Source organism: Bos grunniens, chromosome 4 (assembly GCF_055505025.1).
Source record: "Bos grunniens cultivar Pamir isolate PY7600 chromosome 4, Bosgru_T2T1.0, whole genome shotgun sequence".
NCBI classification, from domain to species: Eukaryota; Metazoa; Chordata; class Mammalia; order Artiodactyla; family Bovidae; genus Bos; species Bos grunniens.
In genome coordinates, this window is record NC_141168.1 from 56,429,672 (window position 1) to 56,448,491 (window position 18,820).

Consider the following 18,820-nt stretch of genomic DNA (forward strand, 5'->3'; position numbering starts at 1 on the left):
GGACATCACCAGATGGTCAACACCAAAATCAGACTGATTATATTCTTTGCAGCCAAAGATGGAGAAGCTCTATTCAGTCAGCAAAAACAAGACAGGTAGCTGACTGTGGCTCAGATCATGAGATCCTTATTGCCAAATTCAGACTTAGATTGAAGAAAGTAGGGAAAGCCACTAGACCATTCAGGTATGACCTAAATCAAATCCCTTATGATTATACAGTGGAAGTGAGAAATATATTTAAGGGAATAGATCTGATAGATAGAGTGCCTGATGAACTATGGACTGAGATTCGTGACATTGTACAGGAAACAGGGATCAAGACCATCCCCATGGAAAAGAAATGCAAAAGAGTAAAATGGCTGTCTGGGGAGGCCTTACAAATAGCTGTGAAAATGAGAGAAGCAAAAAGCAAAGGACAAAAGGAAAGATATAAGCATCTGAATGCAGAGTTCCAAAGAATAGCAAGAAGAGACAAGAAAGACTTCCTCAGGAATCAATGCAAAGAAATAGAGGAAAACAACAGAATGGGGAAGACTAGAGATCTCTTCAAGAAAATTAGAGATAACAAGGGAACATTTTATGCAAAGACGGGGTCGATAAAAGACAGAAATGGTATGGACCTAACAGAAGCAGAAGATATTAAGAAGAGGTGGCAAGAATACACAGAAGAACTGTACAAAAAAGATCTTCACTACCAAGATAATCACAATGGTGTGATCACTCACTTAGAGCCAGATATCCTGGAATGTGAAGTCAAGTGGGCCTTAGAAAGCATCACTATGAACAAAGCTAGTGGAGGTGATGGAATTCCAGTTGAGCTATTTCATATCCTGAAAGATGATGCTGTGAAAGTGGTGCACTCAACATGCCAGAAAATTTGAAAAACTCAGCAGTGGCCACAAGGACTGGAAAAGGTCAGTTTTCATTCCAGTCCCAAAGAAAGGCAATGCCAAAGACCGCTCAAACTACCACACAATTGCACTCATCTTACATGCTAGTAAAGTAATGCTCAATATTCTCCAAGCCAGGCTTCAGCAATACATGAGCCGTGAACTTCCAGATGTTCAAGCTGGTTTTATAAAAGGCAGAGGAACCAGAGATCAAATTGCCAACATCCGCTGGATCATGGAAAAACCAAGAGAATTCCAGAAAAACATCCATTTCTGCTTTATTGACTATGCCAAAGCCTTTGACTGTGTGGATCACAATAAACTGTGGAAAATTCTGAAAGAGATGGGAATACCAGACCACCTGATCTGCCTCTTGAGAAACCTGTATGCAGGTCAGGAAGCAACAGTTAGAACTGGACATGGAACAACAGACTGGTTCCAAATAGAAAAGGAGTACGTCAAGGCTGTCTGCAGCCTTGAAATTAAAATACGCTTACTCCTTGGAAGGAAAGTTATGACCAACCTAGATAGCATGTTCAAAAGCAGAGACATTACTTTGCCAACAAAGGTCCGTCTGGTCAAGGCTATGGTTTTTCCTGTGGTCGTGTATGGATGTGAGAGTTGGACTGTGAAGAAGTCTGAGCACTGAAGCATTGATGCTTTTGAACTGTGGTATTGGAGAAGACTCTTGAGAGTCCCTTGGACTGCAAGGAGATCCAACAAGTCCATTCTGAAGGAGATCAGCCCTGGGATTTCTTTGGAAGGAATGATGCTAAAGCTGAAACTCCAGTACTTTGGCCACCTCATGTGAAGAGTTGACTCATTGGAAAAGACTCTGATGCTGGGAGAAATTGGGGGCAGGAGGAGAAGGGGACAACAGAGGATGAGATGGCTGGATGGCATCACTGACTCAATGGACGTGGGTCTGAGTGAACTCTGGGAGTTGGTGATGGACAGGGAGGCCTGGCATGCTGCGATTCATGGGGTTGCAAAGAGTTGGACATGACTGAGCGACTGAACTGAACTGAACTGAACTGAAGGCTGTATATTGTCACCCTGCTTATTTAACTTATATGCAGAGTACATCATGAGAAATGCTGGATTGGAAGAAGCACATGCTGGAATCAAGATTGCCAGGAGAAATATTAATAACCTCAGATATGCAGATGACACCACCCTTATGGCAGAAAGTGAAGAGGAACTCAAAAGCCTCTTGATGAAAGTGAAAGAGGAGAGTGAAGAAGTTGGCTTAAAGCTCAACATTCAGAAAACTAAGATCGTGGCATCTGGTCCCATTGCTTCATGGGAAATCGATGGGGAAATATTGGAAACAGTGTCAGACTTTATTTTTGGGGGCTCCAAAATCACCGCAGATGGTTACTGCAGCCATGAAAGTAAAAGACACTTACTCCTCCGAAGAGAAGTTATGACCAACCTAGATAGCATATTCAAAAGCAGAGACATTACTTTGCCAACAAAGGTCCATCTAGTCAAGGCTATGGTTTTTCCAGTGGTCATGTATGGATGTGAGAGTTGGACTGTGAAGAAAGCTGAGTGCCAAAGAATTGATGCTTTTGAACTTTGGTGTTGGAGAAGACTCCTGAGAGTCCCTTGGACTGCAAGGAGATTCAACCAGTCCATCCTAAAGGAGATCAGCCCTGGGTGTTCTTTGGAAAGAATGATGCTAAAGCTGAAACTCCAGTACTTTGGCCACCTCACATGAAGAGTTGACTCATTGGAAAAGACTCTGATTTTGGGAGGGATTGGGGGCAGGAGGAGAAGGGGACGACAGAGGATGAGATGGCTGGATGGCATCATTGACTCGACGTACGTGAGTTTGAGTGAACTCCAGGAGTTGGTGACGGACAGGGAGGCCTGGCATGCTGCTATTTATGGGGTCGCAAGGAATCGGACACGACTGAGTGACTGAACTGAACTGAACTGAATACTATTCAACCTTTAAACAGAGGCGAATTCTGCAGTATTTGAGAACACGAATGAATCTTGAAGACCTCATATACGTGAAATAAGCCAGTCATAAAAAAGACAAGTGCTGAATTATTCTACTTATATGAATAGTCAGACTCTAAGAAACAGAAAGTATAATAGTGGTTGTGGGGTTTGAGGAAGAGGAAATGATGGGGTTGTTCAACTGAGTATTGAGTTGTTTCAGTTTTGCAAGATGAAAAATTCCAGAGATCTGTTGCAGAACTGTGTGTCTCCAGTTAACACTACTGTACTATGCCTTTAAAAATTACATTGGTAAATTTTATGTTATATGTTTTATACCACGCACATAAAAAAGTTGCTACGGCAACAGAGCAGAGAGGGCTTGAAGTTAGGCTGGAGCAAGTAGGTGTTTTTTCCTTTTCTGCTGCATTCCAATCAATCATCGCCTCTTCCATCATTTTCCTTTCTGGTAGCATGACTTGTTTTCACCTGCCTGGTCTCTTTCAAGGACTCTTTCTGCAGTTTCCCTGCTTGTCTCTGGGGATGACAGGAAGGGGACGCAGGGGAGCTACTTGGGGGAATCACACCAACTCTGTGGAGCTGGTGGTGCTACTCGGTGAGGCTGTCTCTTTGCCCAGGGCTTGGAAAAAGTTGGAACAGGAGAACAAGAGGGAGCAGTAAGGGTTGCTTTTCTCTGCACCCTCCACTCTTGCTCCAGCCCTGGGACCCTGGCAGTTGTTCTGCTTGAAGGGAAATTTGTGGAAAGAGAGTTCTTAGAAAGGTGGGATAGAGCTTATCCGAGCAGCCATCTGGTGAGAAAACAAATCTGGAATTAACCAGTGGGTGCGTGAATGCCTTTTGTAGAACTGGGAAACACATGTTGGCTACTATCAGTTCATATGTTTGATTTCTCTGTTGTTGTTTTTAACTCTTTAAGTATGCAAATCTGTTTTTCTATAAATTATTGTCCATAATGATGTATGATGTTACTTGGGATGGTAAGAATACATGAAGGAATTTAATGTAAATTTATGAATTTTTGCTATGCACAACGTTTCACTCTGCTCTGATAGGATAACTGGCATAGTCTTGGCTTGAAGTAGTTAAGTAGTATTCTTGTGAGGAAGAACTATTTGGTGGATGTAGGTTTAAAATCTTCCCCCACTAACACTGTTAAAAATTAAAACAATGCAAAGAAAAACTAAAAACACACTGCTGAGACTTGCTCTCTCATTTCTTTGCATATTAAGTCGTGGGATAGCGACAGTAAGCAGGAACCTAAAGAGCAGGACGAAAGTATGCAGAAGAAAGGTTCTGTCATTAGCTGTGACTTAGGGGAGTCATGTGATATCTCTGGGCTTTGCTTTCTTATCCTGCAAAAGGAAAAAACCAAATGATTTTGGACACCATTTAGTTATTAAAGTCTTTGATTAGAGAGTAATGGTCTTTTTCATGCCCTGGAAGATAACTTGGCAGAGGTCTAGGAAAAAGAAGAGGAAGTCCTGCTATAAAGAAACATCCACTGAGGAAATCAAGTGTTAGTTCAACCAGTGCTTCTCAAACATTAGGGTGAATGCGAACCACCTGGGGATGTTGTCTGGGGAGAGGCCAAGATTCCACATTTCTTTTTGAAAGGTATTTACTTATTTTTATCTATTTATTTGGTTGCACCAGGTCTTCGTTGTGGCACTCGGGATCTTTGATCTTTGCTGTGGTTTATGGGATCTAGTTCCCCAAGCCCCTTAACCACTGGACCATCAGGGAAGTCCCAAGAGTTCATATTTCTAACAAACTTGGGTGTTGCTGATGCTCCTGGTCTGGACACTATACTTTGAATAGAAAGGAACTAAATGGTGAATGAGGGGCTTTAAGGGACTTTATTGTGCTTAGTCACTCAGACGTGCCTGACTCTTTGTGACCATGGACTATAGCTCATCAGGCTCCTCTGTCCATGGGATTTTTCAGGCAAGAAATACTGGAGCTGCCATTTCCTTTTCTAGGGGATCTTCCCAACCCAGGGATTGAACCCACATCTCCTGTGTTTCCTGCACTGCAGGCAGATTCTTTACCCAATGAGCCATCTGGGAAGTTCTTTAAGGAGTTAACAACTGGAGGGAGGGGTGGATAAATAGAATTGATAGAACAGGAGAAACAAGAAGGAATTAAAGTTTGCCAATGTTATTTTGTCAACAGAAGTAGATCTTCAATTTTATATTTGAAGTCCATGGAAATTATTGTTTGGTATAGAACATTTATAGATAATTTTAGAAAATTAGTTTTGCTTACTGGTGATATTTTTCTCTTCATTTTAGCAATCTGACAGAATTTTTTCACTAACAAAGGTATTTAAGGCCTTTGTCACATTACATCTATTTTTAACCTGATTCAATTACTTCTTGTTTGAAGTTATTTAAATTCAAACAGATGCCATATCTCCTATCTAAGCATTTTGATTTTGTATGTATCATTCAATAGCAGTGATTAAAGAAGAAAAATTCTCTTTCACCATTGCTTGGGTGTCTAATATGTTCTCTAGGCAGGGCCCATGAGGTTTTCTCTTCTATCTACTTGAGGGGACAATAAGACCTCTTCAGATGTTGGGCAAATCTTCCCTTTCTTTTTCTCTCCTTGAGACTCTTTATGAACTCTCTTTGGTTATGTACACTGTGTGCAAAGGATCACTTACTTGTTGTTAGCCTACTGATTTCTGTCCTTGGCTGTGTCTCCAAATGAGCTTGTGCCAGTAAGTCTTCATTCTTTATGATGGGTCAGTAGCATTTGATATAGCAGGTTATTCACTCTTTCTAGATACACTTATAGGTCACAATGATATTATATACACACTAGTGGTTCAGTCGCTAAATCGTGTCTGACTCTTGTGACCCTATGGACTGTAGCCCACCAGGCTCTTCAATCCATGGAATTTTCCAGGCAAGAAAACTGGAGTGGGTTACCATTTCCTTCTCCAGGGGATCTTCACAACCCAGGGATAGAACTCGGGTCTCCTGCATTGCAGGTAGATTCTTTACCTACTGAGCCACCAAGGAAGCCCTTAAACACACATAAACACACACACACACACACACACACACACACACACTCTGACCATCCCACTTGTGAGATCTTAGTTCCTTGACCAGAGATCGAACCTATCCTTTCGGCAGTGAAAGCGCAGAGTTCTAAGCACTGGACTGCCAGAGAATTCCCTTCTGTGATCACTTTATGGTCACAATATCACCCAAACCTAACCACTGGAAACCACTGATCTAGTCAACATAATGTCCTTGAGATTCATCTAAGTTGTTTTGTGCATCAATACCTCATTTTTTCTCCTGCTGAATTGTTTCCCATGATATGGATATAACAGTTTGTTTAACCATTTTACGATTACACACTGAAGAACATTTGTTTTTTTCCTTGAATGTTGCTTTTTGAAAAACCATGAAAAGGAAACAGCATCAACGACTAACATTTCTTGGAAACTTAATAAACAGTGCCAGGTTCAAGAGTTTTATTGAACTCGATCTCCAGCTCCCACCCCGTCTTTCCAACCCCCCAGGATCAGGTGTGGGACTGAAAATTCCCACCCTTCAAGCACAAATTTGGTTTTTCTGGTGATTAGCTTCCTTCCTTGAATTATCCAGGGAACTCACCTTAGTCACTTTATTAGCACAAATTCTGCAGAGGTAGAAAGAGGCTTGTTATGAATAACAGATGACATCATTTGAGCATGTCCTAACAACAGCACAATTCTTCTGCTGAGATATAAATATCCAGTTGAGAGATTGGACATAGAAATTTGGGTGTGAGCAGTATGCTGGTTATACTGGAAGTCCTGAGAATGTGTGAAAAATGCAGAGAGAAAGAGTGAAATAAGATGAAGAAAATCTAACCTCGAGAATATGAACACTGAAGAGAGAAATTTGGGAGACAGTAAAAGAGTTTAAGAAAGGCCAGTAGAGATGCAACCAGTTAGGCTGGTACCTGGGAGATGAGATTTAGTGATATGAACTGAAAAGTTTCCATGCCATTGAGCAGCAAGTGGTTCATTAGTGTCCTTGGTAAGGGTGGATGAGTGGGCATAATGGTAACAAAATCTGGATTTGCAGTGAGTGAAGGAATAGCAGGTGGAGAAGGCTGAGTGTTTATGATCCTCTATAGGGAAATAGCTGCGAAGGGAGGAAAGGAGAATGATGATTGGGGACAATACAGAGCAATGGGAAGTGGGAGAATAATGTTTCTTTCATGACCCTGAACCCTTATAAGAGAAACTGTTACCTGCCCAATTAATATCTATTCTCCACTCTTAGTCACAGGAACCCAGTTTCTTCCAAGTGGCAACATGTCCAGCTCAAAGACAAGAGTTCACACACATCCTTTCAGTTAGGGGCAACCAAGGAGATAGAACCTGAAGCTGCACGTGTTTTCTATTATAACTTTTTATAACTCTGCAATTTCTGGAAAAACCCAATTTCTACGCAGTACCACAGTCATTCCAAACTGTCGATGCGCCTTAGAAGTACTATTCCTGCCGCCTTCACTACTATCCTATGCCTTTCCTTTCTCTCATGTACAAAGAATACTGTAGGTGCCAGCTTCCCCTTCTCACTGCCCCCCCATCACCCCAGAGACGACTGCCCATACCTCCCTGTCCCATCACTTACAGCGATCGCTGCGGTCCTCTTAGCCGGAGCCCCTTCCCCCGAGATGTTGGTCTCAGCAGCATGAAGCACTCTTGCTCACCCCACCTGTGGAAATCTTTCCCCTCTCAGCTCTGTCCTCCGTGCACGTTGGCCTCCTTCGTCTCTGCTTCTTTTTGGTAGGCTCCTCTTCCTTAAGTGTCAGCGGCTTTGCGCCCAAGGAAGAAGACCAGGAGCTCAGAGAGGCGGCTGTGACCCGTCCTAACTCAACACACTCAGAAAGGGGACAGTCGGGGAGACCGAGCGGGAGAGGAGGGCTCTATCCTCTAAAAAAACCAAGGCTAGGATGCCCACACACACAAGAATGTGAAGAAGGGAGGACTGGGGTTCATGCGGGAGTGGGTGGAGATGGCCACTTTCCTCCATCAAGTCTCAGCACCTGCTTCTTCCAGAGCCTTCTGTCTGGGCAGTCTGGCCCGGGAGCTCCGACAGGGCGCAAGCGCAGGGGGCGTGGCCTGCTGAAGAGCTGCATGTGCTGCCCAGTCAAGCATAAAAAGGAGCCAGTGCAGCCGGCACTGTAGGGGCTCTTGACGGCGAGGTCGGTCCTGTGTGGGTTGTGTGCGCGGCTACAGAAATTCCCAGTCGCAGATGTCGAGCTAGAGCAGGTCAGTGTCCCTAATGGGAACGTGGGTTGTGCAGGGCGTGAGGGCACAGGGTTTGGGGGTCGTGGGGGACAGACTGGCCTACGGGAAGCGGGGTGTTAGGAGACGGAGCCCGGGGCCTGGAGTCCGGGGCTGGGCAGGTATTCAGTCTGGGGCATAGGCTAGAGAGCATGGTGGAGGGGCTGCAGACTAAGGGTGGTGCATCTAGGCCTAAGCCCCCTTTTCCAGTGCAGCTGCTGGGTGCCCTGGTGCCTCCAAGGCCTCATCTCCCCAAGGTGCTGCTGCCTGCGGAGCCGGACTCACTCAGTATGAGGTGGGCCTGGGCCTCTGGGCGCTGCTCCGCTGGTCCTAATGCATGCAGGGCAGTGCCCCATGTCTGCATCCCAGGCAAGTGGGAAGACAAGGTAAGGGACCTGCCACCCAAGATCCCAGTCATGATGGGGGACAAGGATGGTTTTCTACCTTTACAGCACTTTACAGGGTGAGGCACAGCTGTCCTTTCTTAACTACAAACACCTGTTTTTCAGTGGAAAATGAACTCTTCAGCAAACAACGAAAATTTTGAGGGCAGTAACTCCAGATCTTTCTTCTATGTGCACCCCATGGCCCAGCAGCCTTACCTGGGTCCCTGGTACCAGAATCCTGTCTGTAATCCACTCTCCATTCCTGGGGCAGGTGAGGAATCTGAATACCGAAGGAGGTTCAGTGGGATTAGGGACTCTCCCTGTAAATCAAAGCCTGAAGGTTTTCTTAATTCCTTTGTCCATGATTTCCTTCTCCTCACCCTGTGCTCACACTAGACAGATTGGGCAGTGTTTGTGGTTCAGGTTAATAGAAAATATTCAAATTCTAGCTATATATCAGTTGTGTGCTGTGTGCTGTGTTTAGTCACTCAGTCGTGTCCAATTCTTTGTGACTCCATGCACTGTAGCCCACCAGGCTCCTCTGTCCATGAGAATTCTCCAAGCAAGAATATTGAAATAGGTTGCCATGCCCTCCTCCAGGGCATCTTCCCAACCCAGGGTTCGAACCTAGGTCTCCCGCATTGCAAGCGGATTCTTTACCATCTGAGCCACCAGGAAAGCCCAAATACTAGAAATGGATTCTTGATTCATTTGACCAAGTTGTTGCTGTCCTTGTTTCCCAAATGAGGGAACTGAGGCTCCCAGTCAGTGACTGGCCCAGGCTCACAACGTAATCCAACCAAAGTCTCATGTTGTGAGACCAGTCTTGTTGGACGAGTTACCTTAGAGCTTCTAGTCCTTGTAATTTTTCTACAGAGTCTAAAGATTCTAAATGCTATAATGGGGACATCAGAAAAGTATGTTGGAGGAAGGTGACAAGCAAGATTTGAAAACATTTGGAAGGTAGACATCTTGGACCTAATAGATGGAGGTCCATTCAGGTTGTCAGTTTCTACTTGAGTTTTGGGAAATTGTCTCAAGGAATTTGTCCTTTTTTATCTATGTAATACATATTGTGGAAATAGGATTCATATTAATCATTTATATTTTTATGCCCGTGGGATCTGTAGTAATGTACCCTCTTTCATTTCTGATATTAGGAATTTATCTTTTTGTTTTCTACATTCATTCAGTTATGGTCTAAGCAGACATTTTATAATTAGTATACCTTTTAATTTGTAAGTGTGTTTTATGGCACAACGTGGTCTATCTTTGTGAATGTTCTATATGAGTGTGAGAAAAATATTCTGTTGGTTGAGGGGGTCTGTAGAGGTTAGTTATGTACATTTGGTTGGTGCTGTGGAGTTCATTCGTTCTTATTGATTTTTTAATATTGACTGCATCTATCCATGTCTGCTGTAGACATGTTAAAGTTTCCGACAATGGATTCATCTATTTTTCCTTGCAGTTCTATGACTTTTGCTTCATGTAGCTTCACCCGCTGTTAAGGGCATACACATTAGGGATTGTTATGTCTCAGTGAAGAAGTGACTTTTTCTTGTGATGCCCCACTTTATGTCCCTGATTACTTTCCTTTCTCTGAAATCTGTCTGAAATAGAGCTTCTCCCACTTTCTTTTGATTATTAGCATTAGCTAATGAGCATGGTATGTTTTTCTCCTTCTGTTTGCATTTAATCCCTGTTTTTGTATTTAAACTGAGTTTTTTTTTTTTTTTGTAGACAGTAGTTTTTACTTTTTATTACGCTTTGTAATTTTTTTTTTTGTCAACCATTTTGTACTGGATAAAAGGAACTGATCTGAATAGGCACTTAGTAATGGAGTGTTACCTTGTAGAGGTAGAGAAGGGATCACAGTTCTGTTTGTGAAAGGAGTATGATTAGTTCTTAGTCTTAGTGTGATTTTGCCTTTGGACAACAAAGTATACATGCTTCCCCCTCCCCCTTCCATTGGGTTGGGAAGGGTGGCTAGAGTGGACTGGAGAAAAGTATTTCCATTCCTGCCCATCAGTTAAGCTCTCTTTAGTGTCTTCTGAGAATGAACCTTGTTAAGAACAGTGCTTCTAGTATGTGTGATTCCTTTTCCTCTTTCCCTGCGGGAAGCTCAGGAGATTTTTCTCTTAAATTTACTGTGAGAAACTGGTTGAGCAACTGCATGGAAAACTTAAAAAAGTGTGTGGGATGGTTCCCTTATGGATGAGTTTTCTCTGAGGATTTGAACTCAGCCGTCTCCATCCTAATCTTGCAGTCTGTAAATAGCAGTTTAGGTTTTCCTACCCCACTGTGAGTTGCCATCGAGTTTTGATCTTCTGGGTCTGTGCTCCTGTAAGTTGTGATTGTATTCACATGGCTTTCCAGTGTTGGTGGTAGCACTTTTCCCAGTAACCAAACATTGCTGTGAATGACCTGAGGATTCTCAATTCTTGTTCACCTTTTTCACTTGGGTAGGATTGAGTGGCTCCCAAGCCTATGGAATATCCGTAATCATGTAGTCTATCGTCTTTTAAATATTAATTGGACATGCAGTGCTGTAGAATTAAAATAGCTGATTTATGTTCTTATAAATAGGCTAATTTTGAGTAAATGTTTCCCTTCTCCATTTTGTCTTGTGTATAATAAGCTGAATTAGAGGTTTCTTTTTGCCACTGGCCAGCATCTCTCCATCTCCCCATCATTCAGCAACCACATGGCAACCACTGTATCTAATACCATTTTTTTTTTAAGATTTTACATAAAAGTGATGGAATAGTATTTGCCTTTCTCTGTCCAACTGATTTCTCTTGGCAAAATGCCTCAAGTTCCAGCAGTTGCTGAAAACATTTTAAAATGATTAGGGGAAGAAAGGTGTTTCAGAAAAGGAAGAGAGAAGTTTTCAAAGCTGTCTTGGCGAAGGAATGCACCTATGGCTAGAGCCTCTGTATCTTGAAGGACTCAATGAGATGATAGTGAGAAACTAGATAACGAAGTGTTTTATGCCATCCTAGGGAAAGTGGTCACTATCCCTCATACCTGATAAGCCATGATGAGCCATTCAAATACTGTAACTAGAGTGAGGATCACAGATTATTCTGGAAGCAAAATGGATTACAGACTTGTGAGAAGTGTGGGAAATGGGTTAAGAAAGTTGTTAGGAGTTACTCCTGTAAAAACTGGGGGAGGACTTTATGTCCTTTGCTTTGGTAGCAGAAGACTAGGCGGGAGGCCCCTGGTGGGTGTGAGCAGCTGGGGCTGTGCAGTGTGTACTGGCTGAATGTTGTGACTGGCGGCAGGAGACAGGATGGCTAACTATCCCCTTCTCTTTCTAGGTTTCACAAATGGAAGTCTGTATTTTCCAGTGGTGCTCAGTGAGTATCCTGCCTTCCTCGTCCCTCAATCCCCATTGCCCACTACTGTTAACCGAAGATCCATAGTCCCTATGTTTTATAACACGGCACAGTTCCGACAGTATGGTGGCTATTGGGAAAAAATGAAAACAAAGGACACGCAAACAGAAGCTGAACCTCAACAGGCTGAAAACTTGAATGAAAAACAAGACATGCACTCAGAAGGCGACAGCCCTGAGGTAGGAAAGGTGACTAGTATTCCTGCGAGTACATCAAACGAAATGATGCCATCGTACGATGTGGTTTATGGTAAAGATATGCCACAGAAGGAGGTGCCGCAAAATGGGATTTCACAAAGTTTCTGTGAGAGTGGAGGAATGCTTTATAACTCTTACGAGGGTAGAGACTGCATGAACTTGGATGAAAAAAAGAAGAGATATTCAGCTCTTTCCCAAAACCCGCCACCTCCGAATGGCAGAGATGATATCCAGAATACCCGGAACTCAAAATTGTACCAGTCTGCTGGAGATAGGAACAAGCTTCATCAGGAACGGGCACTCTGCACCAGCATGGAAGCAGTTAAAGACCTGAGCCTATGTTCAGAATCATCTCAGAAGCCCTTTACTGCAGGGGAAAGTATGCCAGAGAACAGTAGCAGGAGCCATGGCTCCCCTGAGACTGTGGGTGAAGAGGTAGAGAGCAACAGCTACCCTGTGATGGCTATCCCGTCCCCTCCCTCCTTGGCTCAGGTCAGCAAAGAAGATGAGGGCATCCAGTGCGACTTGACTTGGTGGACTGAGGTACAGCCTGGGAATTCCCCTGAGTCTTCACCAGGAAGTGGTAGGAAGGGAGCAGAGCAGATGTCAGTGGGGAGCCAAAACCAGGATGAAGTTGATGAAGTGGAGAACAATGGCTGTGAGGGGGAAGTTCCCTCCCCTACCTGGTTGGCCCAGGTCAACAAAGTGGATGAGGGCATCCAGTGCGACATGGGTTACTCTGAAGCTCAGGTAGAGAAATCCCCCCAGCAAATGCCCCCCAGGGGTGAAGAGACAGTATCAGACAGCAAAACCAGGGGATCTTGGGAACAACCAATCACCAATAGGAAATTAAGTGCAGATAAAGAGGAAATGATCATGAACGATGAGACTGGGGAGGTGTATAATGAGAACTTGAAAACATGTGCAAAGATTAAAAAGACCGTGAAAGGCAGGAAGCTGAAAGAGCTGAGCAGTTTCTCAAATGTTAAGACAGCCTATCTGTTGAAGAAAAGTGCCGTCTTGACCATTGTGCTTCCTGAGGATTCAGAAGACTCTGAGTTGGAAGAGGAGGGTGACATGGATGAGGTAGGATGCCTCCTTGAAGAAGTGAGTCCACAGAGTCCTGTGACATCTTCCAAAGGAAGGTCTTATCATGAAGCTGGAAGGATAATCAGGATGCCACCCGAGAGCTCTCTCCCTCCCCAACTTATGGTGTGGCCCACCAGAAAAAAGTGCAAGTTATTACAAGCTTATGGTGAATGTGAGTGTGTCCCTGCGGTTTATTGGAAACGACAGGATGGCTGTGAAAGCACTGGTGTTAGGCTTCGCAGCAGACCCACCATGGCCAATAAGGAGGGACTGCAGTCCAGGAGAGCCTCTCACAGACCACTGGAATGTAAGTGACTAGTGGACTCATACACTGGTTGTTTGTGCTGGTTCCCTACTGGGTCCAGGATACAAAGGCAGCCATAAATCAGTATTTCTCTGTTTTGAAAATATGTTTTTGCTTCAGGTATAGGTGCCCATATTCATGTTGAAAGAGAATCCCAAGTTAGAGTTCCTGCACTCTAGGAAATTTCAGTGTAATGTGAAACAAACTGCTCTGGTAGAAGATGATAGAGAGCTGGGTGGTGGTGGGCTGAGACAATCAGGACACGGTCTAGATGGATGGCTGAGAACAGGCAGTCCACGTGGACGCAGAGGATTTCACACCAATTGAGGTTCTGTGGTTTGGAGACAAAAGAGGACAAAGTTTGGAGTGGAAATGGAGACAGCAGGGTGGCAGTCAAACAGGCAGTCAGGGCAGGATTCTGCTTGAGACCTTCGTGCCAGAATGGAGAATTGTGAGGAATTGGGAAAGAGGCTGGGAATGTGGTAAAGTACGAGTGTTTCTCTTCACTTACAAATTTTTATCCTGTAGGCAATAAGTGGCTAATTCGGATTGAGTAGAGAAATGAGACAAATCTTTGTCTTCAACCAGTAGTATTTTATAGTAGGAATTAGAGTGGAGAGCACCTATATGGATGAAAGCCTTGTATAAAATCAGTTTTACTCAATAAAAAGTATTGTAATTCAAAAAATCAAAGTGGTGAGGGTCCTAACTCACATGGGAGTAATTAGAGACGGGTGAGAGGACTAACAGTTGAATTTTAAAAGGTTGGAGTTTGAACATGAGTACGTAGGGGGGAAAATGGTAATCCAAGGAAAAGTTATCTTGGGAAGAGAAGTTGTTTTGCTTTGCTGTGTGTGTTGTGGGTGGAAGGAGTGTAAAAAGGTGAGATTGAGGAACTGGACCAGCAGCCCATCCACACCTGGTTGAAGCTTGAGTATGAACCATCCTAGGACTGGCAGGGGCACAGCTGACAGGAGTAGGGACAGGGGGAGCACCCTAAGGACCACTTTGGGAGATGATTACATCTGGCGTGCAAAGAATGACGCAAAGCAGGTGAGTGAAGAATGGGATGCATAAGGGCCCCAGGGAAGTTTAAATAAATCCCAGGCTTAATCCCAAACCTTTAGATTGAAGAAATATTTAAGCCTACCACTTCCACATAAAAATCAGGGTATATTGTTAGGTTTTAAATTCTTGGCTATTGTCTTGACTTGATTCATGCTCAATAATTTGGAGGAAATTTTTTGAAAACAGGGTTCCTTTACAACATGTGCAGGGTTTTCTGGCTTTGATGTTAGTCCTTGCTTATAAAGTGGCAGGAAATGACCTGGGCCAGTGTGCTTAGGGACCCCTCATGCGCATCTGACAGCATCTTGTGAACTCCAGAATGTGAGCTCCTGTTCATGATGTGTAACACTGAAATTATAGTTACATTAAAACACCAACTATGGTACCATTGGTCTTCCCAGTCTTATTTGCCTTTGTATTCCCACATCATGTCATTGCCCATCAGAGTGTGTATGAATCTTTTTCTGTCTTGGGAAATAGCATTGGTTATAAATTTACTCCTCACTGTGACTCAATACTGGAGAAGGCAATGGCACCCCACTCCAGTACTCTTGCCTGGAAAATCCCATGGACGGAGGAGCCTGGTAGCCTGCAGTCCATGGGGTCGCTAAGAGTCGGACATAACTGAGCGACTTCACTTTCACTTTTCACTTCATGCATTGGAGAAGGAAATGGCAATCCACTCCAGTGTTCTTGCCTGGAGAATCCCAGGGACGGAGGAGCCTGGTGGGCTGCCGTCTATGGGGTTGCACAGAGTCGGACACGACTGAAGTGACTTAGCAGCAGCAGCAGCAGTGACTCAATACTATAGTTTAGTAGTTTTCAGCACTTTCTCCTTTGGCCATATCTGAAAGAAGGTCTCACTGAGTCCTCCTGTGAAAAAGTTAATGGGAACCTCAGTTTACCCCAGGTTACACAGTCAAGATTTTTATTTTCCTAATGAAGGCTCTCTTCTGGACTGTCTATTTTTGCCAAGTGATCATTTCTACCACCACGAACAACAGAACGGCATAGAATTTTATCTTGAAAAATAGGTCACTTTCTTGAACGATGTGTTTTTGAATTGTTTTTTTCTTTTGGTTTTGAAGCCTCTTGGATTATTTAAAGTATGAATCACTTCTTCCCTCAGGTAACTGTGAGAGAGCTAAAACCAAGGTCCCTTACAAAGTACCAGAGATTTGAGGCAGATGCCATAGAATTTAGGAAGTACCCAGCAGCTCTAGAGGTTGGTATTTATCCTGTGTCTAGTTTGTCTTACGATTTGTTTTTTGGACTTTGAGTTTTCCTACTTGATGCTTGGGTCTATCCTCCAAAGCTAATACTTTGGAGGATAGGCCCAAGCATCAACATAGCAGTGTTCTAACTGGGTAACAGACATACCTTGTAAGACCCTAGCTTACAAGAAGTTTGGAGCCAAAGTTTTTCAATTGTGTGGAATGTTATGATTATTTAATTTGTACTTTATTTTTATACAGTTTTAAAGATTACTTTCCATTTACAGTTATTACAAAATATTGGCATCCTCATGTTGTACAGTACATCCTTGAGCCCTGTGGAATGTTGTTTTTATCCTAGTCTTCACGTTTAATTCCTGCTGCTGTTACCAACAGCATATTGTGGATTATATGGAATTCTGTAAGTTTCCTGGTGGCTTCACCATTAGTGTTCTAATTTAGAGCTAGGTAAAAGGAAGCTTAGCATCTCCCTTCAGGGGCCAGCAGCTTGACAGGCTTCTCTTCACAATGAGTCTTGGCACAGGGTAAGCCTTCCTCACCTAAACCCCTAGTCTTGGTCCAGTGGATTGATGACCTTTTAAAGGTCATTTCTGCCCTGCAGAGGTAATAAAGGGAAGAATGGTAACTAAGCTTAGGCAAAATGTTAACACCCTTGGCTTTCCCCTAAAAATGGAAACTAAAGATATTGGTAATGATTCTGTATATCACATCAGTTACCTGACTTAAAGAACTGTATTATTCCATTGTTACTTCTTAGGAAACAAATTGCTGAGTTCCAGCTACAAGAAAAAGTGAAATATTGCATTATCATGATGGATTAGAACATGAGATCTCTTTGTTGAACTACTAAAGTTATACCAGCAAACAAGAAAATGTGACATTGTAAAGTTGTGAATTAAAAGTTGTAAAATAGCAAATACGTTGGATTTCAAAAGTGTGATTCTTAAGCATTTTCTTCTCTCAAAATGGCCACATCACTCATGACAACACTAGTAGAACTGGGTCACCCATGAATAGCTTTGTCTTGTCCTCACCAGGAACCTTGGGATAGAGAAAAGGATGGTGGAGTTGAGGACAAAATAAAAAAGACTTAAGCATTCCATAAAGAGGCTCTGGGAGAAGGCAATGGCACCCCACTCCAGTACTCTTGCCTGGAAAATCCCATGGACAGAGGAGCCTGGTGGGCTGCGGTCCATGAGGTCGCTAAGGGTCGGACACGACTGAGCAACTTCACTTTCACTTTTCACTTTCATGCATTGGAGAAGGAAATGGCAACCCACTCCAGTGTTCTTGCCTGGAGAATCCCAGGGATGGGGGAGCCTGGTGGGCTGCCGTCTATAGGGTCACAGAGTCGGATACGACTGACGCGACTTAGCAGCAGCAGGAGCAAAGAGGCTCTATCCTGGGAATAGAGAGGATGCTGACTCATTGTCTATATAATGCAGGCCAAGCATATAGGGTCCGATAGGACACTGATATATGTGTGGAGGGTAGGTGGTCATGCATTCTTTACTTGCATCTAGTGTCTCCTGAAACAAAGGAAGCTTCATGTAAGACTGCTTTATACTCAGACCCTAGGGGCTAGATAGTCAAGAAGTGAATGCAATCTCCCAATAAATGGTGTAGGTTAAATACAACTAGGTACTCAAAAGGTTTGTGTGCCTGGGTTTTTTTGAAGGAAGGTGGCATGGCAGAATTCATGGTGTTCCAGGTATGGCAGGCAGTGGGAGTGCCACCAGGAATGTTTGTGGTCACGGTAGGGATACATGGATGGACTGGCCAATGTTCCCTGTGAGTTAAGCTGTTTGAACATATCTTTGCTGTGTTTATAACTTCAATAACCTCAGATATGCAGATGACACCACCCTTGTGGCAGAAAGTGATGAACTAAAGAGCCTCTTGATGAAAGTGAAAGAGAGTGAAAATGTTGGCTTAAAGCTCAACATTCAGAAAATTAAGATCATGGCATCCGGTCCCATCATTTCATGGCAAATAGATGGGGAAACAGTGGCTGACTTTATTTTTTGGGGCTCCAGAATCAATGCAGATGGTGATTGCAGCCATGAAATTAAGACGCTTACTCCTTGGAAGGAAAGTTATGACCAACCTAGACAGCATATTAAAAAGCGGAGACATTACTTTGTCAACAAAGGTCCGTCTAGTCAAGACTATGGTTTTTCCAGTGGTCATGTATGGATGTGAGAGTTGGACTGTAAAGAAAACTGAGCACCGAAGAATTGATGCTTTTGAACTGTGGTGTTGGAGAAGACTCTTGAGAGTCCCTTGGACTGCAAGGAGATCCAACCAGTCCATCCTAGAGGAGATCAGTCCTGGGTGTTCATTGGAAGGGCTGATGCTGAAGCTGAAACTCCAATACTTTGGCCACTTGATATGAAGAGCTGACTCATTTGAAAAGACCCTGATGCTGGGAGGGATTGGGGGCAGGAGGAAAACGGGACGACGGGATGAGATGGCTGGATGGCATCACCGACTCAGTGGACATGAGTTTGGGTAAACTCCGGAAGTTGGTGATGGACAGGGAAGTCTGGCGTGCTGCGGTTCAAGGGGTTGCAAAGAGTTGACACGACTGAGTGACTGAACTGAACGGAACTCCCTTATACTAACCCAGAACTGCTAGCTGGTGTAATGAGCATGTAAAAAGTGATAGCAGTGAGGGCAATGAGACAAATAAAGGGTCGTGTTTGCAAAGCTGGTTTTTTATTAGAAGGTCTGTGATGGCCTGATTAACTTCTGCTTCACACCTGCTTAAGTAACATCAAGAAGAGTTCTGGCCTGTATCCCCAACCCATGGTTGCATAAGGTGATTCTCATGTGTCATCAGCGCACTTTCACAACAAGACAAATACAGTAGCTATCACTCTCCTGGCCATACTCTACCTTTCTGAATGGTGTTGACTATTGCTGTACTCAATATTCTTATTAGGTAGTATTCTTGCCTGGAGAATCCCCATGGACAGAG

The 18,820-nt window shown here is 43.6% G+C and overlaps 1 protein-coding gene across 2 annotated transcripts; it reads left to right on the forward strand.

The window, feature by feature from the left end:
* Positions 1-7,932: 7,932 nt before the first annotated feature.
* LOC147374199 (uncharacterized) lies at positions 7,933-16,757 on the forward strand. Of its 2 annotated transcripts, XM_086396498.1 has the most exons (5): positions 7,933-8,145; positions 8,670-8,817; positions 11,870-13,540; positions 15,735-15,830; positions 16,598-16,757. In XM_086396498.1, the coding sequence occupies exons 2-4, from the start codon at positions 8,676-8,678 to the stop codon at positions 15,785-15,787; spliced, it is 1,866 nt and encodes a 621-aa protein (XP_086252624.1). In that variant the 5' UTR covers positions 7,933-8,145; positions 8,670-8,675; the 3' UTR covers positions 15,788-15,830; positions 16,598-16,757. The 2 variants fall into 2 exon arrangements, with proteins under 2 accessions (XP_086252624.1, XP_086252625.1); XM_086396499.1 differs by lacking the exon at positions 8,670-8,817 and having other exon boundaries at positions 8,013-8,145.
* Positions 16,758-18,820: the final 2,063 nt, after the last annotated feature.